The sequence below is a fragment of the Chaetodon auriga genome, chromosome 2, assembly GCF_051107435.1.
Source record: "Chaetodon auriga isolate fChaAug3 chromosome 2, fChaAug3.hap1, whole genome shotgun sequence".
In the NCBI taxonomy this organism is placed as follows: Eukaryota; Metazoa; Chordata; class Actinopteri; order Chaetodontiformes; family Chaetodontidae; genus Chaetodon; species Chaetodon auriga.
The window spans coordinates 12273551-12284569 of record NC_135075.1 but is presented as its reverse complement, the minus strand read 5'-3'; the positions used below and the strand labels follow the sequence as shown (position 1 = coordinate 12284569).

Genomic DNA, 11019 nt, shown 5'->3' with positions numbered 1-11019 from the left:
TGATACATAAAATCAGACTACATAAAGGAATCATGCAAATGCTTAGAAAGCTTTCTATTGGTTTACTGATCGAACTGACTCTACTACTTACTTAATACTCATGGGGGGGGGGGTAATATGCCATTTTGCCGACGGAAGTGCCCTTTCCGTCTTCCGGTCGCTTCTCTGCCATCAATGTTACTTCCTGGATTTTGAGGTACTGCGCGCGCTGCAGCTCACAGTAGTGGAGGCGAAGCTGAAATCAAAATATTTTGATGTAACATTAGTTTCAAGTAACATTAAAGTTCAAAATGTCCCATAGCAGGCACCAGCATTTTCGGAGCTTTCTAACTGAACGCTTTACGGCCGTGGCTGTGGAGGTTTTTGAAGAGGTTGAAACTATTGTGGAGGCATATTACGAGGAAAACAGACGTCTGCGGAACATACTTCACATGGTGCTCAGCCCCGAGATAAAGTTACCGAGGATAGGTTTGTCACTTTGGTTTCATTTTTTAAGTCTCGGCGGACACATTTTCACGTTAGCCGCTACGACTGAACTTGAGTCGTTGAATCTCAGCAAAGTTATGAGTCTCTGCATTGACCTGAACATGAGCTAGCTAGCTATTCCAGTCTAGCTAATCCAGGGCTGGATGTCACTGTGTTGTGGTTTGTAAAGGAATTTCAGAGATGTATGGAAGCGATGTCGAGCTCAGCACTTTCACTTAATTAATAATTAGAACTGTAGAAGTACTTTGGAAGTGAAACGTTGTTTGTGCAGGACCAGATCAGGGCTGCAACTAAAGATTATTTTCATGATCAACTACTCTGTGGATTGTCATCTAGATTAATTGATTATTCATTTAGTATTTGGTAGTTAATTTAGTAGTATTGTACATTTAAGAAGATGGAATCAGAATTTTCAAACCGATTAAGCGATGATCAAAATAGTTGCCGATTCATCTAATAGATAGCATCTAATCGAGTAATTGTTGCAGCTGTAGACCAGATAATATGCACAGATATGCTAGAAAAACAAAAGAAACAAGATAAAAGCATTGAACATCTAGAATGTATGAGTGTAATGAAAGAATTGATAAAAATGGTAAAAAAGTGCACACAGCATAGTTAAAAAACAAAACAGATGTATACTCCATCATCAGGAGAAAATGTATGTTTTTTTTTAACTACTTTTATTTTACAGCTATGAGTACTAGTTGGTGATGATGATGATGATGATGATGATGATGATTATGCATCAAAGCAATTTATATGTCCCTCTGAAAGTTTTGTCTGCAGAGTGAGTATTTTTACCCTGCCCTTCATGTTGTGTAAGTTACTAAAGGAGTTACAGCTGTATGGGTCAGTGCTATAGACTGTTTGTTCTCAGAGTGAAGCAAGAGATGTTCAGTTAGTAAATATTGGTGTTTTTCTTTTTGCCCTTGATAGATGTCAGTCAGTACACTGCAGCACCCACAGATGTCAGCGAGCCCCCTGAGCTGAACATCCGAGTGGACCAGCAAATATCTGAGCCGGTGCCTAAAACGCCTAAAGAAGAGCCAATTGAATGTGACATAAGTTGGGGACCAGAAGAAAAACAAGAGCTGGAGGACGCTAATAACTATGTCACTCCAGGTTCTGTGAAAAGTGACCCAGAAGAATACGACTCAAACATGCCCTGCATCACTGACTCATTCCACATTAAAGAGGTGGACAAGAGGCACGACTCCTCAGCCACTCTGTCCGCAGATGAGGCACATAATGAACAGGAGGGCTGGTCCTTGTCGCACTCAGAAGCCTTCACAGATTTACAGCAGCTACTCAGGAGCAGAGAAAGCACAAGTGGAAGTCAGGAACCTCAAAAAGAAAATAAAACACCAACAAAAAAGGTAAGCTTGTGTCAGTGCCTTCAAAGCCCATAGATCAAAAAGACCAGCTGGCAGCTGAGATCACAGGTGATGGTAAAGGTTAAATTATTTCGGATCACTTTTTCAGTGTTTAATCTTAGAATTGCCTCCAGAGGTCACTCTGACACCACACAGCTAAATCACTCTTTGACTAAATTTCAGCAAATTTGTGAATTTTTCATAAGCAGTTCTCAAAGCAAGAAATCCAGATTTGCCTCATCTGGCTCACTTGCGCCTGCCTTTTGCTTACATATAACTTGAGGTTATTGATCAAATGAGACACAAACTGGTTTGTTTTTCACGTGAAACAATGATTCTTTCTTTTCTTGGCTGGAACTCTTGCTCCAAAATAGAAGAAGTCAAAGTGCTCCCTGCAGAGAACCATGGTGGAATTGCCGAGGTAAGAGTGTGACTCCGAATGACTGCTTTTTTTCTTCTCCAGCTCCATCTGTTTGCTTACATAGCTAATGATGTTAACCTGTTTCATACAGGATGGCACCCTACAAATCTTTCATTGCTGTCCCAGCTGACTGCCAGTCTTTTTTGGCAAGGCTCACTGAAGCCTACGAGGATGATGACGAGAAGCCTCTGATCACCAAAATGGGCCTCACAGCAGATGTGAACTTCGTGGACTGTGCTTTTGGTAGAGTCCCCAAAGGTTGCCCCCTGTCATACCAGTTCCCTGTGCCATCAAGTCAGGATTACAAGCCTCATGTCGATGCTCCTCCTCGACCGCAGTTTCCCCTGCCTTACCACACAGAGACAAGATCAGATTTCCCTCCCCTTAGTGCCAGGGAGCAGGAGCAGGTGAATGTCATGCAGATCACCTGGAACGCAGCACACTGTCTGGAGTACTCCACACGTGGACGCCAGGACTTAGTACTGGGCCTGCAGAAGCTGCGTTTGACCAGCTGTTTCAGAAAGATCTGCAAATTTAAACCAGGACAGAGCCAGGTGGAACACCTGATATTTAAGATAAAGAAAGGACTCCCCAGGTGCGAGTCGGCACAGATAGACAAGGAAACAAAGACTGAAGCACTTCGGGTGTACTGTAAGAATCTGTGCGTCAACTGGTACCCCTGCGGTTTCATTGTCCATCCCATCATTCCGTGGCTGGGGGCGATTCCTGACGGGTTGGTGTACGACCCCAACGAGGAGCCCAGTTTTGGACTGGTGTTCGTCCAATGCGTCCGGTTCCGGAGCTTCGTTGACTGCGGGTTCCTGGTCTGCCGGGAGGGAGTCTTACAACTGAAGAAGACCCACTCATACTACTGGCACATCCAAGCAGAGATGATGGTAACTGGCGCTTCGTGGTGTGATCTGTTGGTGTTCTCCAAAGAAGACATACTGGTTCAACGCTTGTACCGAGACAAGGCTCTCATGAAAATCATGAGGAGGAAGCTGGATAACTTCTTTTTCCATCACTTCCTGCCAAGTCTAGTTTAAATGACTTCACATGAGGAGTGCTTGCGGCACCGTCACGTTACACACTACATGCTGTTCCCCTCAGGTGGTTGGATGTGAATTTTAACAGGCGGTAAATGACTTGACTGTGGGTTTTTTTTTTGACCGCAAATGTTCAACTGACATGGTCAAGTATGTAATCTGTCACGAGTTTCATTCAATGTTGCTATGAGGAAGTTTGTGGTCATTTATTCAGTTTCCTGGGGATTCCACCGGGCACGACGAGGCGCACCTGGTGGAATTGCAAGTATTGTCTAGAACGCTTGGAATTTAGGGGTTAGATTTATATCATTCAAGTATGTTTTCATTGGGCTTGCATTCGGTTTTAATCCTTATTTTGTTTGACTTTGAAACGACTGTTGGAGGCAGCCACATCCTGTATGCTATTCAGAGTTGAATTTCACTTGACGTTTGCCGTGTTTAGCTGTTTAGTTGTGCTCTTTTCCAAATGTGCCCTGGCATAAAGCTGCACCTACTGGAAAGATTATTTTAACCATTGATTCATCTATTGATCATTTACTCGATTATTCGTATAATTATTCAGTCTACAAAATGTCAGAAAATCCTGCAGCATGTGTAGCTCACATCAGTTATGTCAGATGGTATTTAGTAAACTGTGATGCAAGACTCAGAAAACCAGCAATTTATACACATTTGAGAAGGTGAAGGGGAAAAATACATAAATGATTGATCAGCTACTAAAATGATTGCTGATTAACTGTCTGTATATTATTGAACTGTTTCAGTGTTCAGTGTCTTACATTGTAATAATCAAGGTTTTAATCACAGTATGCCTAAATATCAGAAGCATCACACGTTCATATGTTGGCACAAATGGGAAATTTCCTACCAAAGCACAGCGCATCATGTCTTTTAACAGAAGGTTTGAATGTTCAAACGTGTATTTTTTTACATGTCACTTGACATTTATTTCGCCGCTGAATCATTAAACTCTATCAGGTCTTTTAACGGCAACAGAAATTGCATTCACCTCCTCTACCTCCCACAACTTCCACTGTTCATACATAATGTTCTCCCAGTGCTGTCAGTGCTGACGCTTCAACTTCACTCAGCGTTTACACTTCAGCTGAAATGTCAACTTTTTCACCTCTTGCAGTATTTGTATTGTGACTTTAACTGTTTATTTTAGAAAATTTAATTATGAAGGCATGAATGTTTTTCAGAAATATAGCCTTTTCTATTTTTTTTTTCACTCTTGTGCATCATGTTTCTAATGTTCGGTCAAGATTTCAGTCACTGTAAGCTCATGGATAAGAAGCACCGCAGATTGTGGGTTGCAGGTTGGCACAAATGTGATTTCAGTTGAGTACCAGAGCAGATAATCCAGTGATAATGTGACTGTGAAACGTCATGATCGAAAGTTTGAATATTCAAACATAAAAATCCTCTCTAACACATTAAGCCTGTCTTAAGTACTCTCTTAGTCTGCAGTCTTAATCCTAATGTTGTGTTTGAAGTCCTGTGGGGCCATTTGAACGGCACAAAAACAAATCAGCATGAAAGCTCGTCACTTGAATAAATTGTCTAAGTACTTTTGTTTGCAGTACCTGTAGAAGATTTTGAAATGATGACATGCTTCAGAAGTCATCTACAGATGGTGAAGTTTTACTTCTGGTTGGCGTCTCAGAGCCTGAGTGGATTTTCATAATCTTGATGTGTCTGTTTACACAGCACCACACCTACATCCCAGATAATTGGATGTGGAGCACTGCACATTTCCATGTCTACAAATGAGTTACTGGCCAAAAAAAAAATTATTGGAATTATTATTGTCATCATCAATTCGTTGGTGGGCTGTTTTCTTGATTAATCATTTTGTTTAAAAGGTATTTGAAAGTGGTGAAAAATCCTACATTTTTTGTCCAGGTGTTATTTTGACAGACAGCTCGGTGCTGTGTGCCACGAGGGGACATGTTGACATGTTATTGTTCTCCTCTGCTCCTGCAGGAGGCGCTGTGGCCACTCATCACTGAGCGGTGACGTAGAGTGGAAGAGCGGTTTTTTTTTTGTTTTTTGTTTTTTTTTTTTGCATCGGGACTGAAAAAAGACAACACTTTTCACTAGAAACGCCTTGTCATGGTTCACGCTTACCATGTGTGTGTGTGTGTGTGTGAGACAGCAACCATTAGTCAGCAGAACAAGTTTTGTCCTCAGGCTGTTTGAAGATTAACCGGATGCAGTCGTTTTGAAATGAGCTCTCTCTCTCTCTCTCTCTCTCTCTCTCTCTCTCTCTCGCTCTCGCTCTCTCTCGCTCTCTCTCACACACACACTCACACACTCTCGATCCTCGTCCCGTCGGGCCGGAGTCTCCGCTTTCCGACCACCTTTGTGTGTCTATGTTATTTTGTGATCATGGGCGTTAATAAAACGTACATCAGCATCGGCTATGCCTCGTTCGGTATTCTCATGGGCTTCTCCTCTTTCCTGGTGTGGAACATCGCGTTCAACCAGCCGTGGACTGCAGCCATGGGAGGACTGTCAGGTAGAGTAAACACCGTGTGTCTGCGTGTGTTACAGTAAGGCAGAGGTGTCCTGACATGTCCGTGTTTGGACTCCAGCCTTCAGCTAGTCGCCAGTGACCCCCTCCTCGGGCTGTAGGTGGTCCAGTTACTGCACACACTGATCGTAAAATGAGCCTGTGGTTAGTGAGCCAGAGATCACAGGTCAGAGCTGTTTCTGAAGGGCAGACGCGTCAGCTGATCGACAGTCTGACACAACAGAGTGACCTTATTGGTTTTTAATATGAGGGCTTTATATCTTGCAGCAGAGTGACCGAGTGCCACTTTAGGAGTGATGCAAAAATCAAAACAATCATAGATAATAGTTGGAGATAAAAAAAAAAAAAAAAGTATTGTGAAGTGCTTAAACATGAGCCACACGTGGTAAATGTGGGATACTGTGTTTTCTCTTGGCTTTAAAATGTTAAAATAGCAATTATTTCAATGCCAGGGTTTTTGCACGCCCCATGAAAAAAGTAAAGGTGTTTAATAACCTTTACTCTTTTTATTTTATTTATTTCAAGCCTCTGCAAGTCGACTTTTACATTATACTTAAACGAATAGAAACCAGTGTTTGCTTGGAAGGAACAAAAAGGCTTAAAACTTGCTTTTACTATAGACTGAATGTTACTGTGAGTATGATCCTCTGGAGACTGGAGTCATTTCTAAGTGTGATTCTGTTTTTACATTGTGAGTGTTAAAATTAATTTACACATGACGTTGGGCACAGGTCAGCGATTTTATAAATGACAGCGTCCTGTCCCGGAGAGAATGGCTGGCTTCAGCACAGTTATGCAATGGGCTGTGTAAAGTGTTGTTTCTGTGGATCTGACCTTTGAGCCTCTGTTGAGTTTTGAAAGTCTATATCTATAACCTCTGCACTCATCTGCTCACAGGATGTGCTGTGGTTATTACACATGCACACATATTAACTAAAGAGCAAAGTGACTAAAGTTTTCCCCCCAACAAACAAAACACTGAAGCAGTTCAGCTCATTCGCTTGCAGTTTCACACTCAGTGAGGCTTGTTGCTGTAAAGTTGTGTTGACTCTTACATCTGGCAGGGACTCACATCACTGCAGCCTTAAAAAAAGAGGAACATGAAGAAAGAAGTGTGAGTGATTGACTCAGCAGCTGTCAATATGCTGTGTCACTCACCCCTCATCACCATCCAAACTCAGGCTGTTACACATGATCAGCTGAGAGTGTGTTGCCTTCAAAGGTGTGTTTCCGTGTTGTAGCTCATTGTATACTTGACACAGTTTTTGGAGAAGCACCCCATCAGATTAGAGATATTTGTCTAAACTCTTTTGAAAACTCTTCATCGCTGGTGCGTTCAAGGAAAGTATGACATCAAGAGTTTGAAAGTCATTTGCTGAAAATTCACAGTATCCTTATTACTGCTATAAAACAATGGAGTTGCGTTTGAGTGCTTTACATTTGAGTGCTTTCCAATCCAACACTAATGTGGCTTTATCAAAGAGAAAAAACATTCAGATTTGCAAAAAGTTTGTTTTCACAGCGTATTTAAATAACGTGGAAACAATGGCTGCCCGATGTAAGAAACCATCTAAAAATGTTCAGTGCACTTCAGAAAATTTGCATCAATTTATAGTTGTCAGGTGGAAACTCCTCCTTTATGAAAAGTAGTCCTCTGAAGCTAACGTGCAGGTTGTGCTTGTCTCTCAGGTGTGCTGGCACTTTGGACCCTGATCACTCACATCATGTACCTGCAGGACTACTGGAGGACCTGGCTGAAGGGCCTCAAGTTGTTCTTCCTCGCTGGCATTTTCTTTTCTGTACTGGCGGTCTTGGCCTTCATCATTTTCCTGTCTATTGCCATCAACAACAAGGAATGTAAGTTCTTCTTCATCGCTTTCCTGTTTGACATAACTTGTGTGCACACGCTGTTCTTCACCACATGTGTTTATGTACTGTGGTATAATCAGGCCAGATGCTGTTTGTCACCACACAGAACACACAGTATAAATTTAATAAATAATCAAGACGTTATCATATCATGCAGTTGATGTTTACTGCTGTTTTTCACCCAGTGCTAAGCGAGTTTTACCGCAAAGTGTGCAGCCCTGTAAATAATCACAGAAAACAAAAATACCAAAAGATGCAGGACAGGTTGGGATAAAGTAGCTGAAAGAGCCTGGATGACCTGATCAGTCAGACGACTGCTTAGAGAGTCCCAGCAGAGTTTGGTGTCCCAGCTCGTCAAGCTGCATCTTTTAGGTCTACCTCATGTGCAGATCCTCTACAATTCCCAGAATGTTTAAACAGCCCTAAAGGGTTGGTGGAGCAGGTTCCTCCAGGTAAGCAAATGCCAGAAAGTGTCACTCCTCTTGCATAAAATGCAGCCTGCTGTACATTTTCATTCCTCAAAGCTGCTATTAATGGAAAAGTTGCCATCTCTGTTTTTCATGGGTTGGGCCGTAAGTGCAAATCCATCACTTTTACCTCTGCTTGTAAACTGAATAAAAGCTATTTATGTAATTTCCCTCAAGTTAAAAAAAAAAACAAAAAACCTTGATGGCTGCAGTACAGAAACAGGGGCTACTAACATAACACTGGTAATATATAATAGAATTATACTATGTTCGCTGTAGCAGTAGGTATAATGTACTAAACGCTCCTCATTATATCATGTCTTTGTCAGAACTTGTTTACAAGCAGCAGAAATTCTTTTCCTGCTCCAGTTTGTTTCCACTTCAACCAATTTCATTTTATTTTATCCCAATTTCTACATTACAAACATATTGGATTGTTGTTAGTTTCGCATTTTAAATGCTGCTGTGAGATCACGCAAATAAATGAACTTTAGAAAAATCAAGACCATGCATGTGTTTGCAGAATATCATACTGTATCACTTCTTTCACTTCTTTTTTTTAAAAGATTGACTAATATGGCAGACGTAGGGTAAACTCATCATGTGATCAATCAAATAGGTCTCTTGATAAACATGTCATACTTGTCGCTTCCAGGAAAGAACTGTTTCACTCCTCAGTTGCATCTTTCAAATATTCCTAAGTGTAATTCTTCAAAGTACTGATAAACATGGTCTCTGGCCTTTAAACCCAGCGTCAGTGTTGCACCTCACTGATGCTCTTGTGGCTGAATGGAGGCAAATCCCTGCAGCCAGGTTCTTTGTGATGTTATTTCCTGTATGTCCGGCCATGTGCATGCATGAACATGACAAGTACTCCCGTATCTGTGTCTGTCCCTCCCACAGCCCTCACTGACCCTCAGAGTCTCTACCTGTCCTGTGTGTGGAGCTTCATGACCCTCAAGTGGTCCTTCCTGCTCACCTTGTCCGCTCACCGCTACCGCAAAGAGTTTGCCGATATCAGCATCCTCAGTGACTTCTGAGGGGATATCACATCCAGCAGGAACTACGCAGACCTCGGAGTACGCTCACTGCACTGGCTTCCCAGCCTGAGAGTGCTGCAGTCCAAACGGGATGGAGGACATTTAAAGAGGAATCAGAGGTTGAAATACTTTGTGCTGTGGTTGACCAACCTGATCCTGGGTACTCCCTTGCCTATACTCCCAAACCTCCTCTCCTTTTTCATCATGTGTGCAGGGTTTGTTGTTGACTTTACAAATCCAGCTGTATTTTCTATGATCCTTGGTTGATTTTACATTTTCACTTCCTTCACGTCCTGCTTAGTCATGCATCTGCACAACTTCCTCCAGACAAAACCAAAATGTGGTCATTTTTAACCGTGAGTCAGCGGAGGGAAGCGCTGGCTTTCAAGACACTCCAGTCACAGTTTTACGCTGCAGCCACCAGAGGGCGTCACCCTTCCAACAATTAAACACCACATAAGCTTGACATCCCAACTTACATCTACGCATTCTGTCTAATTTTTTTCTGGTTCAATGAATGATGACGGGATTTTTTTTTTTTTTCCAAAACAAGTTGCACAGAGCGCTCAAGTGATGAAATCTGTACAACATCGCAAGGCATCAGTCCTGTGGTGAGCACAGCGCTTTAAAGTTGACGTACATCAGGGTCTCACAGAGGGCAGGTCACCCAAAATCCTGCAGCGTCAACGTGAAGGCTTTCGTGTGCACTTCCAAATAAGCACCACGTGTCCTGCTTCAATGTATGTCTGAACCATGAAGGGGCATTTTTAATGTGAAGAGTGATCTTTGTATTATTTTTATCAGTGAGACAAAAACTCTCAAAGGAAAATAAGTGTGAAAACGGGCCTCAGTTATGGCTTTAATTCCTGACACAGTGATACCACTAATGTGCATGCATGTGGCTTTATGTTATATTGTCCTGATCGAAACCATTAATGACATTTATATTGTTGCTTCATGAGATTATTTTTCTGTATTTCCTTTAAAAGTTTGTCTCCACATATATCACTGGACTGACTGTAGGAGTGTGTGTTTGTATAAGAGTGTGTCTGAAAATCATGTTAATAAAATGTTTTTTGACATCTCGTCCGTCGGTGTGTGCAGACAACTGTCCCTCTTTTTTAAGCAGCTAGAAAAAAAGGGGGTTTTTTTTGGACAGTTTCTGTTCCTCCAATGAATTGAATTCTTTTGCAAAGGCAGCAAGAAAAAGGACCAAAAACAAAACAATTTATTATTCTCTTCATAAGCCCTGTGACTTCCATGTAACATGAGAAAGCGTCTCGGAGGACAGACTGAAGGTGCTACACATTCTTCTTCCTGCTAAGCCAGGGTCAGGGGGGTCAGTGTTGGGCATTAAGTGTGGGATTTGCGTCATGAGAGGAATGAACCACATTTCCCACCCACCCAAGCCACAGTTATGAAGAAAAAAACACCCGGCAGCATCGCAATCACAACAGTAAAAGCAGGTCGATAACCTGCGCTTTGAAGTCAGGCAATTATCCCACCCATCTACATTTTATTTTGTCCCTCAAAGGGAAGGATGGGGGTGAGCGCAGGCAACTTTTGGTGTATGATTTTGTCAGCCATCTGATAGAAAGACTTTGAAGATGATTTGAAAAATATGTGACTGAATTATTAGCACATTATCAGTGTTTGGTGCGTTATAAATCATTAAATTATTGATTTATCTGGTGGAAAACTGTCTCTTGAATCCATCCTGCAGCTGTTAAGAGAAGCATAAACGAAAGTGAATTTGGCATAGTGTTTAATTATTTACT

At 41.9% G+C, this 11019-nt stretch overlaps 2 protein-coding genes across 2 annotated transcripts; both read left to right on the top strand.

The window, feature by feature from the left end:
• The first annotated feature begins 208 nt into the window (after positions 1–208).
• On the top strand, positions 209–4839 carry LOC143330550 (uncharacterized). The gene is made up of 4 exons (XM_076747218.1): positions 209–468; positions 1426–1865; positions 2237–2283; positions 2375–4839. Exons 1-4 carry the CDS (start codon positions 291–293, stop codon positions 3327–3329), a joined length of 1620 nt encoding a protein of 539 aa, XP_076603333.1. The 5' UTR covers positions 209–290; the 3' UTR covers positions 3330–4839.
• A 494-nt stretch (positions 4840–5333) lies between these two features.
• On the top strand, positions 5334–10334 carry LOC143328375 (heme transporter hrg1-A-like). The gene is made up of 3 exons (XM_076743478.1): positions 5334–5850; positions 7555–7722; positions 9105–10334. The coding sequence occupies exons 1-3, from the start codon at positions 5559–5561 to the stop codon at positions 9239–9241; spliced, it is 597 nt and encodes a 198-aa protein (XP_076599593.1). The 5' UTR covers positions 5334–5558; the 3' UTR covers positions 9242–10334.
• Positions 10335–11019: the final 685 nt, after the last annotated feature.